This window comes from Corvus brachyrhynchos, unplaced genomic scaffold (genome assembly GCF_000691975.1).
Source record: "Corvus brachyrhynchos isolate BGI_N302 unplaced genomic scaffold, ASM69197v1 scaffold370, whole genome shotgun sequence".
In the NCBI taxonomy this organism is placed as follows: domain Eukaryota; kingdom Metazoa; phylum Chordata; class Aves; order Passeriformes; family Corvidae; genus Corvus; species Corvus brachyrhynchos.
Window position 1 is genome coordinate 3,926,554 of NW_008235977.1, and position 18,810 is coordinate 3,945,363.

Here is an 18,810-nt window from a genome sequence, read left to right on the forward strand (position 1 = left end):
CTTTCCCTAACTTAATGCACACAAGGACAGTCATAGTACTCAAAAGTTCATTATTGATGGAGTATTTTGAGGAATAAGAAGCAGAGAAGTTCTGACCTTTGAAAAAACAAAAAAAAAAAACCCTATCAAAAGCAAAATATCAACCAACAAAGCAACCAAAACCAAACAGGTGGGGCTTGGCCAGGGTTATACCCTAGTACTGACTTGAACAGCTCCCTCCCCAGTACCTGTCCAAATCAATCAATCTCTTATAATTACCACACCAGCCTCCTTGTCCATGTAATAGCATCTGTTGAGCATACTGAATAAGTCACACAAGCTTAACAGCTCCTCTAGAAAACATGCACAGGGACCAAAGCAAACCCCACACCTCTAAGAGTGTAATCTGGCAGCTAGCAAAGTTTGTTTCATCAGCCAAAAAGGAGAAACAACTGTTCCTTAGCATTCTTTTGAAGCTAAAGCTAACTGCTAGCTGGGATCTGACCTTGTTACACACATGCAACTTCAGTTCTGCTTGCACAGCCCAGCTTTGACAGCAGAATGGACAATCTCTTTTGTTCCAAGTTCAGAAAGATGTTTGTATAAGCCCCCAGGCGAAAGTGAGAGTGCTGAGGGAAGCTGTGGTGATTCATGGCAGCCAAGGGGCAGGAATCACCACCTGACTGCAGCCAGTCAGTCAGTCCTGCTGCCAGCTGTTCACGGGACAAAGCCTTCATGAAGCTTTCAGCAGTACTCATCTTTTTTAAGTGAGGAAAGCTTTTTAGTTTTCCTAGCTAGCCCAGCACAGCTTAGGTTTTATGTTGAGGAGTAACTCAGCTCTTTCTTTTCAACATTACAGCTGCATCATGGGTTTCATCAGCAAAGAGAGGGAACGTGCTCTACTGAAGGACCAGAGCCCAGGAACATTTTTACTGAGATTCAGTGAAAGCAGCAGGGAGGGAGCAATCACCTTTACTTGGGTAGAGGGATCTCAGAATGGTAAGTCAGCAGCAGAGAACCTTTGTTCATGTACTTGCATCAGAACAAGAAGTCTTTATGCCCTTCTCCTCCACCCTGAGGACCAGCACAACACCCCTGCAGCAGCAGGGCACAAGCAATAGCAGGGACACACCATACTTGGGGTAACTCAAACCACACAATGAATTGATCAAGGTTTCAGCTAGCACTTCCCAGGTTCTGCTTCTGTGCTGGAAGTTGGGTAGGAAAAACTGCCTGGACTGTCTTCCATGCCTCCTTCAGCTCTCTCCCAGCCTTTAGTACACACACACCTGCATCTCTTTCCAAACCCAAATGGAGCTTTTGTTCTTGCCTTCCCACATTCTGCCTAGGTAAATTACATACTTCATTTTCTAAGCAGTTCTCCTTCCTCCCGTTGTTCAAAAGGATCAATGAAGAGCTTGCTTCTTTGAAAGAGTAAGCTGGACTCGTTTCTCATCTTGAGGAAGCTTGGAGCCATCACAGCTGCAGAAAGTTATAACCTCCCTTGTACCCAGTCAGGGCTCTCCCCTTACCACACTAATTACACAGCCCCCCCTGCCAGCATGGGGCAGCTGTTGACACTTTGATGAGCCCAAATCAGGGCAGCAGGTGGAAGAGAAACTGCTGAATGTACTTGTCTGACTTCTTCCCTTTGCTACCTGAGACATCCAAAAGTTAAGCAAAAGGTTGATAGTATTTGGAGCATTCAGGAAGGCTTATCTGTGTCTCTTGATGATTCATAAAAGCCTCAAGTGGTGTATTTGGATCAAACTTCCTAATAGGCAGCAGAGTCTGAATTACATAATTTGGAAGAAGGTTAAAAAGGCAGCACAACCTGAATTAGTTAATGAAATACTGCAGTTAATGAAATACTGCAGTTAATTTCCATGGGCAAGCCACACCAGTCATTCTGAATACAAAGCACGCCAAGAACCATCACTGTGTGCTTTAATTCCCCATGCCTCCCTACCCCACAGAACAATTATGCTCCCTTTGACAGGCATGAAATATTTACTGCAGCAATGTAGGTGTCATTCAGGCAAGCCTTTTGCTCATGTGGACTCTGAATTTGGGGAAGTGGCTGCAGCTTTTCTGGACTCTTTCAGAAAAAACCTTGAAACCACCTTTAAGAGTTGCTGCTTCTCTCCTCTGCAGAGCTCCAGTTCCACTCAGTAGAACCCTACACCAAGAAGGAGCTCTCTGCTGTGACTTTCCCTGATATCATCCGCAATTACAAAGTGATGGCAGCTGAAAACATTCCTGAGAACCCGCTGCGATTCCTGTACCCGAACATACCCAAAGACAACGCCTTTGGCAAATACTACTCCAGGCCTAAGGAGGGTGAGTGCTGTGAGGGGCTTGTGTCTTTTAGCTTGTCTGCTTGTTCCTGAACTACTGGGGCACTGTACCATTTCTGTGGCGTGCAAAGAAGGGGAGCAGTTGGCCTCAATGTCTTGGCAGCCTGTCCCATGTTTAGAGGTTAACAAAGAGGCACAACATGAGATCTAATCAGATCAAAAAACTGAAACCCCTAATTGTCACTGGCCCTCCAACTCAGCTGTCATGTGAGCCCGTGAGCTGTTTCAGAAATGTAGGTTCCCACTAGCAGCCCCGACCGTGCCTGGTTAGGGGAGGGGTTTCTTTGCCATCTTTTATAGGAGGAAAGGGAAAACTGACTAAAAATGGAATAAATTAACCATAGTGCTGTAAACTGCACGACAGAGAGACTTGCACATTATCTGGGTCATAGGCTATATTTTTGGTATAATAAAGATGAAAATGTGACATAAAATTGCTGAAAAAAAACTCCACAAGCTTTTTTTTCTCCTTGAAGCACCAGAGCCAATGGATTTGGATGGTCCCAAGGGAAACGGCTACATCAAGACTGAGTTAATCTCTGTATCTGAAGTGTAAGTTCCCACAAAAATGCTGGATTTTTAAGAACTGATCGTAAGTTTTTAGCTGTAGTTCGTGCTTCTTCACGGTATTTAACCTGTAGGTGCCCCTGTCAAGTCTTTCCTCTTTGAGAATCTGATCACAACACATTAATGCAGTGCGGTGTTCAAAACACCATTTTTAGGTATAAACCCTATAAACTTGCAGGTAGTTGTACTGGCAAGTAATTTCCTGAAAAGCACGTTCTCAAAGACTTGTTGGACTTCTTTGGTTAGGATGTGCACCCCTGAATAGCCTGAGTTTTCATTTAGAGCCAGGCTCTTCTTCACAAGAGGCCTCCTTAGTGGCCCTTTGGGCCTTGGAGCCAGACAGGGTAGCCCAGTTGTGCCTCATTCCTTCAGTGACGCTGAACCCCTGCTCTTCTCCCTCAGCCACCCTTCCAGGCTCCAGTCTCCAGAAAACCTGCTCCCCATGTCTCCCGAGGAGTTTGATGAGGTGTCTCGGATGGTGGACCCAGCAGACATTGATACTGTGGTACGTATCATGAAACAGCCTGGAGCAGGGGGTTGAGTGAGAACTTGCTTTTCCCCTTTTTTCCCCCCCTTCAGACATACCTCAGACACCTAAGCAAGCACTTGAGAACACGTCTCCTCACATGGATAGGAAAAGCTGGGGCTCCAGAGTTAGACTGGGATTGCCAGCAGTTGTTTTTTCCACTTGTCTGCAGGGAGGGGGGTGAAGAACAGGAGAGCAAAGCTTCTTGTGTGTGCCTTGCAGGTGGAGGGAAGATGGGAAGGGAGGAAGGAGGATCACAGTAGTGCTTCCTGTGGGGTCTGTGTGGGGAGGGCCCGGAGCAGGAGTGCGATTTGGAAGTGCTGCCCTGCCAGTGCTGGTGAGGTACTGCCTGTGAACAGAGCAGTGCCATCCTTGCAGGGTGTGCTTCAGAAAAAGAAACAAGTTAAAGTCATCCCTCCCACTGCCCACCCTGAGTAGTTGAATCCTAAGATGGGAATCAGGTGTGATTGGGGCAGAACGTGGTCACGCTCTGTGGAGAGCAAAGACTTGGGAACTAGGGCTCGGCCTGTGTCATGGAGGTTTCCTCTTCTCCTTGCAGATGTGTACACACATTCAGCTCTGAGCTTTGGCTGAGTTTTCCCTGCGTCATTAGCACGGCCGATTCGCTTCACACATCCTGTGCTGTAATCAATGCCTTGGGGACACACTTCACTTCCTTGGTTTCTCAACCTGAAGGTGCAGTAGCAATTTTAGCTAATGGGAGTATCAACAGCAGCAGCCTGAGTAGCCTCCTTACGTGCATATCTTTGTTTAATTAGCAAGATACCGTGCCAGAGTGGAGGAAGAGCAGGATGGGAATGTGAGCTCCTCAATGACAGTGATAGGAGAAACGTGCATTCATTGTTTAAAGGAATTAGTTAAACATTTAAAACAGTTGACTGTACACAGGAGGCTTCAAAGAAAAGCTGGTTCTTTTGCAGAGGTTCTGTTCAGAAAGCTTACACCTTCAATTTTTGTCTGCAAAACACTCTACAGCTACATGCCCCACCAAATCCCTGTGCTGCTGAAGTTTGTTGTGCTTTTAGTTTTTCTGGGCATGGCACTTTGAGAGAGCAAAAGCGCAAAATGTTACCTGCATTTCATTTCTGCAGTTTTCCTAAGGCTTAATCTTGTGTAGGATGTTTCACACAATCTCTCTCATAAAAAGCATTTCTTAGGACACCACCTTCAAGCTGCATTGGCATATGCTGAGCTTGCAACCCAAGGTGTATAATCAAGACTAAAGCCTCTGCAGACTGGAGTCATAAGACAAAATGAGAACCTACTCTTAAAGAGTGCAAAAGGAATTGAAGTATGTTTTTGTTAACTGTGCTTAGTCTGCTGAGGCTGGGATCTGGTCACTCCTAACTTTTGCCATAATACAGACCCCATTTAGGTTGTAACAGGGGGAATGGAACTCAGTTTTCTCGTGCATTATGAACCAGGGCATTTATTTAACTGTTAATTTGAATAGCTAAAAGCTTCTACAGGCTTTGCTAATGAAGTGGGTTTGTAATTAGGGGTAAGGCACAGGAGGGTGAAGAAGTTACAGTTTATCCAGAGCAGTGGCTGCAGGATATGCAGTGTGCAGTACTTAAAGGATGAAGCTGTGCTTCCACTAGAGGAGGAACAGGTTTGTTTCTCAGCAGGTTGGAAGGTAATTAACAACTCAAGAGGTGAGGCTGTTCTAGGCAGCTGGTCTCTCCCTTTAAGGGTACCTATTAGTGCAGGCTGCTAATTAGCATGGAGCTGAGCAGAGGGGCTGCAGAGCACTTGTGCTGCACCCCACCTGTCCAGGGACAGGAACAGGGCACCCACTGTAGGGGCCCTCCCTGCCTGAGCAGGGGCTTGGACAAGGTGACCTCCCAAAGCCTCTCCAGACCCATCAGCTGCTGTTTGGGAAGTAGAGGACTGGTTCAGTTTGGTGTGTTGTGCCCAAGACATCTGATGTGCCCCCTGCAAAAGCTTCAAAGAAAAATTAAAGGACCTAGAGCAAGTAACACATGTATTTAAATGAAAGCATTGCCAACACAAGAATTTAAATAAAAGCCAAACTGACTTATTTTTGGTGCCCTGGGTTACTGAGACTAACAGTGCTACAGGAAATAGCAAGTGGTGACTTAATGCCTTTATCTTGCTGTAACTAGCTGAATGTGCATCTGTTGCTAATACAAAAACCAAGTTACTTGTTTTTTGAGCTATGCTTTGTATTCATGTTCTACATGTTATTACTTTTATACTTCAGTTTTGTGAGAGTTAAAGCAGTTGCCTTATTCACAGGTTGGTCCTTCCAGAGTCGGTAGTTCTGGAGGCAGTGATTTTTCCTCCATAGAATATTCTTATATATGTTTTAAATAAATGGAACTGCTAGTTGCCACTTTTGTTCTCTCTCTTGTGTTGTCGTCATTTCTATTTTAAAGTGGACGTGTCTGTCAGTATTTTACTACTCTGTATCTCATTTTGAACTCGTTTGTGCAACTAAGGAGATACAGCTCTGAAGCCCAAGGCAGTATTGCAGCTTTTAATTCTCTGCATTGTTGCAGGTCTGCCTGCACTAGAGTTCTTAGAAGGTGACTGTTAACTTTGTTTTATTACTGCTTCTGTCACTTCATTAATTTGTTTCTGTCCCCACACAAACTTCAATAAACTGAATTTGAATTTCTAATTTGAGTCCTCAGTAGGATAACTGATCTATGGCTCATCTTTGCGGGCTACCAAGCTGGATCAGTGCTGCATCGTTTTTCTCTGGGGCAACTAAGTGACAAAATCCCTCATCTCACACTTGTCAGGCTTTTATATGAACTGCACAGCCAGACAGAGAATAAAGGAAAGAAACTGTTGGTGTGATGAAGGATAGCAGGAGTAAGGCAAGAGAAAGCTAGAGCTGTTGGGAGTTCCTGGCCAATCCACTTAAGAATTCCAGCATTAACAAAAAGCAGCCAGTGAAAGGACACAGCTCTGGAAGTGTAGGTTTCAAAATAAACACCAACAAAAATCAGAAAAAGGCTACATTAGATAAATGCATTCTGATTTCCTGTATGTTTTGCACAGTGGAAATGACCAGAGTAGGTTTTCCTGGACAGCCTTCCCCATGACTGAAGACTTATTTCAATGGCAGTCACACAGATAACCAATAAAACCCACCAGCACCACTATCATCTTGGTATTTCCATTTATTATGCTGTAAAAAGCAACACTATCTGGATTTTATTTCTTAAAATAAATAACTTTCATTTTCAGAACCAGTACAGCTCAAGTTTAGATTCATTCATGGGAAACTGCTAGAAATACATTCATCACTGTCTAGTCCCCACAATACAGAATCTAAAAGTCAAGATCAGCCCAGTCAGTTACAATGACCAGAAGTACACTGCCAGTAAATATAGTCACGGATAGTCCAGCTCTGAAGCAAAAAAATCCGGTACAATAAAGTTTGTTCACAAAGGCTAATTAATGCTAAGACTACGACAATATTTCTGAGTACAAAGCATTAAGTTAGCTGAACAATTTTAGGTTGTGATACAGAAGAAACATATATGACATAAAAACAAAGGAGTGGGGGAATCTTCTTTGGAGCATAAGGAAGTCAGCGTTGGTAAAGATAACCAAAAGCTATTTACTGTAAAATCTACATGTCAGTGTCATGAATGATAAACAGCCAAACCAATGTACTGCATATATTTATAAATAATGCCATGTCTACATAGCTGCATTGCTGAATTGAACATTACAAAATAATCCATCTTCTCACAATGAGAAAATACTAGAACTAACCAGCAAAAATGCACTGAAGCTAAGACCGGCTAAAAGCACTCGGTACGAAAGCATTAAGTTGAGGAACAGCTATGATCTTCAATGTTAGCTCAGTTAAAATCCTTCTTTTGGTTTTGGTTTGTTTATATCATGTGTACTATATAATATACCTATGTTTAAAAACACCAGTTTGAACAATGCAATGTCAGTTAAATAAAGCAAAATCAGGTATTTTTCTGAGAAGCTATAGGATGTGTTGTAATAGGGGGAAAATAGGGAAGATTAGCACTGACATTCGTAAATCTGAACTAGGATCCATCTGAAAATATTCCTTTACACTGAAGCAAATAAATCTGTTGCCAGAGAAAAGATGCTGGAATTTAGATCAGAGTGCAGCAGAGAAGAGGCCTTGTGCTACCCAGTGACTGGTGTGGCTCAACAAGGAGCCAGAGGCCATTTCATTTAGTTCTTGGTTACAACAGGGGTGGCTGTGACACAGGATGTGAAGAGAACGGGTTAAAAGCCTTCAGAAAAACAGCTGATCTTCAGAAGAACAACAAAAAAACCCAAACCAAAAAACAAACCCAACTAGCTTAAGAACAGTAGGATTCTTGAGAAAAAGTGTTTGATAACCATGCCAGCCAGCTTTGAGATGCTATTTGAGGGCTTTGGACTTTCAGACTCTTCAAAGATTTCACCATCATGAAGACAGTCACTGCTTGTGATGAGTACCAAGCACTTTTCCATGTGGCTTGTCCTCCCTGCAGGGAGGCAGTATGGCATTTCAACGAGAGACTGTACAGGAACTTGAAAGGATTTATTCTCAACTATACTGACCTGCTGGGTCACTCTGGAGAAGTTACTTCTCTCCAAGCCTTAGTGTACTCATTGCTAAAGGAGGGTAATGTGGTTCAGATCATCTTTATAAAGTGCTTGGGCCATTCTAGGAAGAATTTGGGCATTATTTCAAGAGGATTTTGGTGCCAAAACACAGAAAACTTGAACTCTGAGACCTATTAATGACTTGTACACTACATGCTAGGATAAAAACCACCATATACACAATTCTCAAGCACAATCTCCTTTTCCATGTGCTAAATGATTCCTGCCTACAACTCTTGTGCTGAAATTCTTGCCTATGTCCAACAACTGTAGTGTTTTGTGAATATCTTAAGTGACTGCTCACTTCTGAGGTTTTATGCCACAGTACTGGCAGAAGCAATTGCACATGGGACAGGGAGCTGTGGCAATTTTAGACTTCTGTGAACTACAAATACCTGCATCTACGTTTTCCATGACGGGGCACGTGCCACGCTGGCTTCAGTGGCAAGACAATTGAATTCCACTGTTCACCACAAAAGGCATTTACTTACTTGTGCTCCTGGTGCTGAACTCCTGTCCTACACCAGGGGAATCCCAGTGATGCAATATCCTGCTCCCTGGTTGATGGCAGTGCAAGAAGAGAACATACCCAAAAACCTGGCTTATCTCCTGCTCTGCTCCCGTTTTGATTGGCTCTATGCTCCTTAAAGCTGTTTCACTCCATCTGTGTTCCTCACTACAAGCCTAAATGAGCTCAGATTGGCGTGTAGTATTTGGTTTAGTTCTTTGCCTTTCCAGCACTTCCATTGCCCTTGCTGGCTCCTGGCACAGCCACCAGGAGCAGCACCTGTCAGCCCCCCAGGGGTTCTGCTGTAGTGCAAATATACCTGCAAGGAACACCTGCACGGAGTGGAAGCACCCACGTTCCCCAGCCACAGGGAAGTACTTTAGCAGCTGAACATGGAGAGAGAGAGGAGGGAGGCAAGACAAAGGGAACGGAGAGAAACACTCCCAAAACAAAAATCCCACTACACACCGGTGCTACAAGTCACACTCCCCTACGTCATTTGGTCAAACAAACCTTAAAACACATTCCCTGACAAGACTATCTCTAAGACCATTGACAAGTGTCACCTATATACTCTGTGATATTTATAGTATGTAAACAAGGTTGTGTGGAATTCTTTTCTCTATTTTTTCCCAAAGATAAGTGCAGATCCTTACTTAACACACCCAGCCTAAATGTACATCAGCATCCTCAGCTTTCAAAAAACCTCACTGACGCTCATACCTGACAGTACTCTGGCTCATCCTGGCCATACTGGAAACAGAAGGCTAAAGAAACAAAAATTCAGCAGAAAAGTTCCTGACCACGGACTAGAGTTCACATAGAACACAAAAATAAATTAATAGTGCACAGTAAAGCCAACAACAGCTAAATATTTTTATACATCAATTATATGCAGCATGAGGTAATATTGCTCACATTATGGAGGGAGATTCTTAGTTGGTTTTGTTTCTTTTGAAGAGATTGGATTTGTCCTGTGCGTATAGAAACTCCTGCAACGTAACACTGAAGTAACAGAGACTTCTGTAAAATATATACCACTATCAGATAGAAACACACACGCTCTTCATTACTTATGCATACCACAATTAAATAGGTAAGTGATTTGATTCTTAGGATCTAGCTGAAGATGATTATAGTAAGCCATCCAGATTTTTATGAACCGTTCGGTTCTCTTTCCCATCGTTGTTATCCTCTGATGGCGTGTATTGGACCTGATATTCTTGAAGAATTTTGAAAACATCATGGTGTCCAAAATGTAAAGCTTCATCCATAGGAGTGTTATTCCACCTACAAAAAGCAGCACAGTATTTTTAAGATCAGCACGTTAAGCACAGAGCCAAAAAGCACCTCAAATCTAGCTCTTTACATACTGCACTAATAGTTCAGCACACAGACCACACTCAGTTCAGTAACTGTGGAACTACTTCATTAAGCTGAGCATAACCTTTCAAATAATGAAATTATTTGAAAAAGGGCTTAGCGGTTCATTTTTTATTCCTGCTCAGTCTGCAGAACCTACAGAGAATCAGTAGGATCCCATTCCCCCCGCTTCAGTGGACTGGCTCAATACATTCCACTCTTATTTGACAGGCACCTCCTCCTCATGAGGACTACCGGAGCATCTTTCCTCCAAAGCAGCAATAAAAACACTCACCTGTCTTTGGGGAAAGGATTCACTTTGCATGCTTCCAGCAGAAACTTAACAACATCCACATGTCCTACGAGAAAAGCAGTTTTGTGAGTGCATGTACTTCTATATATCCATGTCTGTACAGACAAAAGCAGACACACAGAGACAGCAAAGATGTTCTAAAGCAAGCTGGCCCCCTCCCACAGGCAGACAGACAGACAGCAAATGCTGTGTGAGGAGACAGTACCTTCTGCAGCCGCCACATGCAGGGCTGTCCGTGAGTCGTAGTCTCTTTGCTCCATATCCATTCCTGACAGAGCAAACCTTAAAAAACAAAATAAAATAAGAGGTTGCAGAGGCAAGTCTTCCATAATTAAAGCACGTTACTAAACTAGCATGGAACAGTATCGCTCTGCCACAAGAGGATGTAAGCAGCATCACAAGCACATCGGATCTTTGCTGATAATGAAAGGGGCTTTGGCTCTAAAAACCACGTTAGTGCCTCTTTTTTTCTGCTCTTTAGTCGTCATGAAGAAAAATAAAGCATCTTTGCAGGAAACATAACAGTCAACACACCTCATTTAAAATGGTACACGGACAAGCTAAGCCACATAAGGCAAAGGAAATTTATACCAGATGAGAAAATCCCAGTAAGTCTCCCAAGTCGGAAAATCCTGAGCAGCATTAAGGGATTGGGAGAGTTCTTGCTTCACCCTATGGTGCCATGGGAGAGCAAAATTGAACTATACACACTTTTCCACCCACTAACTATATTTAGATATATTCTAGCCAAATTAATGTTTATTTAGTCTCCTACCATTATTACTTTAAATTTTGCCAGATTCTCTTCCAGATTTAAAAAGCAAAGCTGATGTCCTAACCTGTCCAATAACCATGTACATTTTCCAACCTGAATTTTTGTGGCACTTTCAGAATTGAGTATTAAAGCAGGTGAGAGTACAGGTAGGATTTTCTGCCAGTACTATAAAAAAATTGGTTAAAGAAATTATTTTACTGTGATCCAAAGAAATGGAACACAGTGGGATTCAAGATAGTGTGAGGGTACTCTTTTTGATGGTTGGGTTTTGGGTGAACATACTCAATCTCTAGCTCATGCAGCTCCATGTCCCCCACACAGACACAGTGCATGTGCATGTTCCTAAATCAACAACAACAGCAGGAACCAAACAAGCAGCATCCTGTTCCCAAACCCCAATGATTTTTACCTCCGGAGTGCAGAAACGTCCCCTGTGTAGGCAGCAAACAGCAGATTTATCACAGATTTCACCTACAAAGAAAGATTAAGTTCCAGTTTACTGATCTTCTTTCCTCAAAAAGAAAACCCAGCATGGCCAGTTGGTCCAGTGTTTATGAACTTGTTAATTGTTCTTGCCTGACCACGTTTTGCAGTACAGCTTGCTTTACTACCAGTACTGCATGGTCTGTCTTTCCAAGGCTGAAGTCATTAAGGACAGTAAAAGAACTAAAACAAATTAATTTCTGCTCTATTGTGGTAAAAAATATGAGCCTTGCTCTATGGGCAAACCGTATTTCTCTCTTCAGTTTCCCAGTAACAAAAGTATTGAATTGCATGGACAGCATCACGCTGCACAACTTATAAAACCATTAACTCCTTTGTAAAGCAAACTCATTCTGGAAAAGTAAGATTTTTTTTATTATTATTATTAACTGCAAAGATTCCTAATGCCAGGAGAAATCTGTGTCAGCAGAAGAGAAGAAATGATACCTTTTTTCTACATATTACAGATTATCCTTGCATACATCCAACATACAGACTTTCCTCAAATAAACTGTTTTAAGCGATTCTGTTACATAATAAGCAAGGTTTCCAGGCAGACAAAGTTGCATTTTTTTAGATAAATATGGGCTTAAAGCATGATACAGGTAAAGTCTCAGGTACATAGTGCTTTTTCTCAGCTGTATTAATTACTCTAGTAAGAAATGATACTGTCAGGCTACACCAACCTTGTCCCATGCATATTTTTAATACATCCTGGCCATAACAACTCTGCAGGTTTTAACAAGAGCCAAAAATGACAAGCTAGATGGTTTTAAGCATCCCACATCAGCTTCTTTCATAAGCTGACATAGCCACTTCTAGGCACCATTTCACAGTAATTTCCAGTAAACTTTCTAAATGCTGCTTTGCTTTCTGAGTCTACAAAGCTCTGTCGCTGCCACCAGCCAAGCAACAGAGATAAAGGAAGGAGCTGATGCTGCACTGACCTTCTGCAACAAGGAGGAGAAACGAACAGAATGAAAACTCTCCACCCACAAGCAAGTCTCCCACAGATTTCTGCAAGAACACTGGTGTATTTTCACAGGGCCACAGACGAGCCAACATCTGCGCCTCTTCTAAACCAAAGCCACGGAATTGCTTGTTGTTTTTTACACCTCAAATATGCACTGACGCAAGGAGAGACCGAAGCATAAGGAAGAGGAGGCACAAAGGCCAGGATGGAAATACAAAGGGAACACAGAGCCACCCTCACTCCAGCACCCACAAACTCCTGCAGCTCCTTTTAAGTTTGCATTATGAGGGCTGTAAGGCTTAAGATCTGTAGGACTCCCTCCTTTCTCAGGGGCTCTGCCCCCCTGGGCTGTCCCTAAACCTGACTGGCTCCAAAGGCTGGGCCTCTGGTCAGGCTCTCTCAGCTCTGACCCCGCAGCACCTTGAACTGTGGCAAACCTGACATCACGCCCCAGACCCTCCTCGCCAGTGTTACAGAGGACAGGCCTTGAGTGATTCTATTCCTCCCACAAAGATTTTTTTGTTTGGAGTTTCTGCCAAAAGCCAAACCAGTGACCGAGACTCCTCAGCAGGTCAGCAGGGCCCTGCTCCAGAGGCAGAGCCAGCCACCCCAGCTGAGCCCTCCTGCCCCAGAGGCAGCTCCCCATGCTGGGCTCAGCCCCTCTCCAGCCCTGGCTCAGCAGCAGGGCTGCAGGAGCACGGGAATGAGCTCCTGGGAGCAGCCTGCAGGGCTGGGGTCTGCTGCTGCAGTGTCACAGACACACGGACTTGCATCAGCAAGGCCAGCTCAGGGCAGCAACCACCCAACCACACTCCCTGGGCTTTCCATAGGAAACACCACAGCCACGCCGAAATACCAAACCCTCTAACAGAGACAGCATCTGTTACAGGCACCGGGCTGCAGACTAAATGCAGGTGTGAAAGGGGAATTTAGTTTGATAATCTCTACATTTCATCGAGGTGATTCAGGAGCTCTTCTCGGGGAGGAGAAGCTGCTGGGGCCCCAGGCAGACCGGGCTGGCGGCACTCCCATGTTTCAGGTCCTACAGGTGCTGAATACTCTCCCTTTTCAGGATCTGGGATGAGCAAAGGATACACTCTGTCTTTCATAAAAACCATTTCAGAGGCAACTGACCATTTTGGCTGGGATTCTTGATGTTTCTGGGAAATGCAAATATATATTAAAGTAATAAAATAAAAATAGCACACATTCCTCTCTTCAAGAAACAACTTTCCAAGTGCAGTCAGAACCCAGAATCCTGGATTCAGCTGAACATTTTGCTAAAAAGCGATTTTTGTTTTCTATAACGACGTGACAAAATGTAATTCAGAGATTCCTGAGGCTTTGTAACACAATCACCTTAGATCATGTCTCTCAGCAATCTGGGAGAGGTCAAAGCTGCTCCTTCCTTGAGATAAATCAAGTAAAATCAAACGTCACGTTACTATCAAACTGAACTGCTTGACAGATCAAAACAAAAAGAAATACAAGTCCAGACAAAAAGATCTCTGCTTGTTTGGCTCAGAAGGAAATTTGCTCCCTGTCCAATACAAAAAAGTAATGGGATACAAAAAGCAGGAGAAACCCAACAAATTAAGCAGAACAACTATTAGCAGAGTAATTACCCAAAGCTGGTCAAAGATGAACTCAAGCTAGAACAAGCCAAGTGTGGCCATCATAGCTGAAAAAATCCACTTGGAACAACTTCCTCCAGCTTCTAGAGAGACTTTAATGATTTTATAGAAGAATTAGACTGGATTTGCTACCAACAAAACACACCTTAAACCCCATAACTGCACTCTTCTGTAACAGCAGCATAGTCCAGGCCAAAAAATTAACAGATTTTATAAAGTATGAAATTAAATTGCTAAGAAGGCAGCCATAAACAACAGAAGTTTTACTGAGTTCACATAAAAAGTGAATCTGCAAATACAAAATTCATTTTGAACTCAAAGTAAGAATATACCATCTCCACAAGCATCTTATGGGTCTTCCTTAGTTTTCAAGGAAGCAGCATAATACTAAATCATCATGTAAGAGGTTATCATTTACAGTGAGAAAAACCCACTATGTGAGCAGCACTTGCTGCCATAAGCTTTGTATCTGTGCAGAATGTCACTTAGGCTGCCACAAAGTCAAGTACAAATTCTCTACCCAAAACTCACAGTGTACTAGCTTGAAATAACAGGTTCATTGCAAAAAACATCAAAAGGCAAAAGAAACTCCAAAGTGGCAGCAGCAAACATACGATTTGGGGATTTTTAACTGTAGGGGAGAAAAAAATAGTGAAGATGACAGATGAGCTCTATCCATTCAAACTAAGTAGGGCACAAGGCAACTAATTTAAGTGTTTAGAGACACTGTCAGTGAGTTTCTCACCAAGTGGTTCATGAACATTCAGTGCTGGTGTCTCGATAACTGTACTGGTGAACACAAGCTTCCCTAATGTTTAGAAACAAAGTTCCCCTTCAACCCAACAGCCATGAATTACCTTTTCCTACTGCATGTACTTCCCTAACTATGAAAATTTAATAAAAGGAGAAGGGATGGGGTCCCTTTGCTTTACATGAGCTGGAGGGGTCACACACTGCCATACAGCTGCATGGCAGGATCAAACCCAGACCAGAACTGTTCCACCTTTTGTCAATCAGGAGAGAAAACCTGCGTGCACTGAAGCAGAGCAATTTGGCAGCTCTCTTCTCACCATGCCAACAATACAGAGCACTGCTCACTCAGCTCCAATTAGACCCTCTTTTTACAGCACTCCTTCCTGAGCACTGGGTATAATCCTCGTTATCCAGGCAGTGAAACCAGCAAGGAAAGGTTCCTCAGAAATACTCATGTCACTCAACGGTAAAAATGAGAAACAGTTTCACTGTCAGGTTAGTAGGTGTTAGAGGTCTTGGACTCAGCGGGACAAAGCTATGAAGGTTTCAAGTCCTGCTTCACATCGGCGGTGGCCAAATGACCAACACCTCCAGAGGTACCTCTCCAGCTAATGGTTCTCTGAGTCTGTGGGTGAGGATGTGAGCAGCTCAAGAAAGAAAAATCAAGACTGTTGTTGCTCAAGAACTGCACTGAGGTCACGTCAAAGGAAGGAAACAGCCGGACTTCAGAGCGGCAGGAAGTCACAGCGCTGCAGCAGATATTTCAGATAAACACGGGGGCCAAAAAGGCAAAAAACGAAAGGGAAAAAACACCATCCGAAAACCCCAAATGGACAAACTGCTACAGCGAGCTACAGCACTGACAGTTACAATGGGAAACTGAGTGTCAAAGCGACTCCTCGTCCAAAGCTTTCCTATCACAGTTATTTTAAATATCTCCTGAGCCTGGTTATGCTGCAAGTTTTAAAGAAGCCTCCTTCAAGCAGCAGTGCTGACGTGAACGGATGCACAGGAACTGCAGCAGGGAGCACGTGGCCCAGCACACAGCAAGTGCAGGCTGTGACCCCCTTCTCTGCAAGCACAAACGACTTGGGCATGACATGAGAGCTTCTGGGGTGGTTTTCAATTGCTCTGTGTACCAACTGGAAAAACTTAATGCAAAAAAGAAAAATTTAACTTCAGTATTAATATGCTGAAGTTACTTATTTCAAGTGAAATGTCAACACATCTAACTGATCTGAAAGGCTTGGCTGGAATGTGGGAATTGCCTTGGTGGAGTATTGGTAACAAAACAGTCTTTCCTTACTTGAGCTGCACACCCAAATCCAGACTTACTTAAATAATCTCATGATGGCTAATAGCAAATGCCCACACAAGACTGAGATCTTAACAGAGACCAGTTTAGAGGATTTTTTTTAAACTGAAGAAAAGCACATCTGTCACTGCCCGGCTCTAACGCCATCCTCAGAAGACCTCTCCAAACCCTTCACAGAGAGCACACTGACATTGCTATTGGCATTAAGATGGGAAATGCAGGCCCAGAGACAGAAATGAACTGCTACGGTCTCGTGGTGAAGGGAGAGTGGCGTGACACCTTCTGCCCACTGCCTTCATCACAAATGCAGAACAAGCACACCTTGAGTAGGAGCCAAACCCAAGCAGCTAAGCACACCAGCGCTGTGCTCTGTCCCTGCCCACGTGTCCCTGTCACCACAGGGCTCTGTCCTGCTCTGCTATCACTGCAATGCCTCCAGCACAGCAGGGAGAGCCTCTGCCCCGCACTGCACTTGGCTCAGGAGAGAAAAGCCAAACAGCTGTACGTGTACAGAAAGCAAATCCTTCAGAAAAAATTAATTTAGCTCAAAGCTGGATTAATTCCATGAGAAGCCCTTAGCTAAAAAGGTCAGTGAATCTGGACTTTAATTTCCTACTGTGCCCTGTTTCCTGAAAATGCTCTGCAATTCCTCTCCAATTTCTTTGAAAACATTACAGAATTAACATTCTGAAAAAAAGTATTACTTCCAACTTTACGTTTCTCCAGATGGCTGAGCAATACAGTCAAGCCCTATAGTTCATAATAGTGCTGCTCAAGGCAATACAAACAAGGATAAATAAACAACTCCCCTAAACTTTGCAATGCTCTTTCCCCGATATTTAGGGATGACGCCCCAGGTTAGACTTCTGAAGAGATGTTCAAAATATTGAGGAAAAAAGGTTTGAATGGATATTGTTTCTCAGGAACATTGCTGTATCTGACCTTTACTGTGCACCAGACCAAGTGTGCTCAGAGGAGACTTTCAAATAGAACAAAAGGAGTTAAAAAGAGAGAGTAGAGCTAGCTGAGAGAACACATGAACCACGCTCTTCTCTCAAATCCCACTTTTTGTGCTTAAAATGGGATGTAATGTTTCCTTCTGGGGAACCCTGCCCGTCTGGCCAACTGGCTTGAATAACCAAGTTTTAAAAGTTCCCCTGCACAGCACAGAGCTGTAGAGATAAACTGGGATTTAAATTCAGCTCCTGACTTCCCTAATGACAGGTGACTATCACACCAACCCCAGGGCCTGATGCACTGGGATCTCAGAATGGGTCCCAGACAAGCAGGGCTCTGGGTTATGTGCTCCCCAGGCTCCTGAGAGGCTCCCAGCCCTAGGAGGGCTGCACAGCAATCAGAATGCAGTCCTGCAGCTCTTCATCAGCACAGAGCACACCAGGGAAATCAGCCCAGCTCGTCTGGAAGTGTCCCCAAGGCACACTTCTCCGTGCCACTGACCCCCAGCGGCGCTGAGCACAGCTAATCTGCACGTCTGACACCCTGGCTGCCTCCCTGGGGCACCTGCGCCCACACCGAGGGTGACACAGCACAGCTCCACAGCTCCCTATTCACACGGAAAATCTGCCAGGTGGCATTTCCAAACAGCGCATCCCAGCAGCACATTGTTCCAGCCAGGAGGCTCCGTGCTTTCCCGCAGCCCACTGGCGGCCACCCACCCTGCCTGGCTGGGGACACATGAGCCCAGGAGCCCCGCACACGCCGGCTCTCCATCCATTGTTCGCAGCACACAGCTAATCCGGCTCAGCGCGGCATTAACTCGGAAACGCAGAAATAGACTGCTAAGCTGCCCAAGGTGAGCACTCGTCCAGTGAACGGGGATTAGCAATCCACAGAGGGGACAGACCGACTGCACCACACTCTGCCTATTCCCATGGCCTCTGCAAACGGCCAGGGCCTGACAAGGAAGGCAGGAGCAGAGTTTATGCGAGCCACAAGCGACTGCACAAAGCAATAAAAGCTCCAAAATCAACAGGAATCCACTTTCACAGTAGCACTGTTCAGCTGCTTTTCCTAAAGCTGGTCCCCTGATGCAGGTCATCAGGGCTTGCAGCAAAAAGCAATCCCTCCTCCTGCTCTTCGGAATTTTTAGATGCTTGTTTTATCAAAGGAAAACAATTCTTGAAACCCAAGATGCCAATATAAACTCTGAAACAGCAGCGCTGACCTACAGATACCACGAAAAGTAAATCTAGAGCACAAAGTAAACAATTTAGTCATCCGGTTTTTACACATTGAACTTGTAGCTCACCTATGCTGAAGCACGGCCTTCAGACAGCTTTTTCCCGGCATGTAGGGTTTCAAAATAAAGTGAAAACAAACAGAAAACAAACCCCTCAAACCTGCCCCAAATGAATTTTGGGGTTTCAACTTTGAAACTAGGATGCAGGTAGTAGTCCCTAAAAGGACAAAAATAAACCGGGGCTGGATCTGAGAGTGGAATGCAGGTATCTGTATGTTCAGAAGGATCACTTATTTTACAAACAGGCCAGGTTTGTATTTACATTTAATTTTCAGTAACCTGGAACCTACTCTCCAGTGTCTACATACAAGGCTATTGTTGGGAAAAAAATTCAGACTCTTCAGGTCTAAAAGAGACAGAAATAGTTTTC

The 18,810-nt window shown here is 44.0% G+C and overlaps 2 protein-coding genes across 2 annotated transcripts in view; one reads left to right on the forward strand and one right to left on the reverse strand.

Annotated features, from left to right (window-relative positions):
* The window catches only part of STAT1 (signal transducer and activator of transcription 1), a 23,900-nt gene extending 17,806 nt beyond the window's left edge, over positions 1–6,094 (forward strand). The window contains exons 20-24 of the mRNA XM_017728766.1: positions 839–978; positions 2,134–2,319; positions 2,813–2,888; positions 3,306–3,408; positions 3,989–6,094. Coding sequence (XP_017584255.1) covers positions 839–978; positions 2,134–2,319; positions 2,813–2,888; positions 3,306–3,408; positions 3,989–4,012 — 529 coding nt within the window. The 3' untranslated portion in view covers positions 4,013–6,094. The remainder of the gene's footprint in view (positions 1–838; positions 979–2,133; positions 2,320–2,812; positions 2,889–3,305; positions 3,409–3,988) is intronic.
* A 490-nt stretch (positions 6,095–6,584) lies between these two features.
* GLS (glutaminase) overlaps positions 6,585–18,810 on the reverse strand; it is a 53,994-nt gene continuing 41,768 nt past the window's right edge. The window contains exons 14-17 of the mRNA XM_008630102.2: positions 11,432–11,493; positions 10,453–10,529; positions 10,230–10,293; positions 6,585–9,862 (exon numbers count right to left, since the gene is read on the reverse strand). Of these exons, the coding sequence (XP_008628324.1) occupies positions 9,706–9,862; positions 10,230–10,293; positions 10,453–10,529; positions 11,432–11,493 (360 nt within the window). The 3' untranslated portion in view covers positions 6,585–9,705. The remainder of the gene's footprint in view (positions 9,863–10,229; positions 10,294–10,452; positions 10,530–11,431; positions 11,494–18,810) is intronic.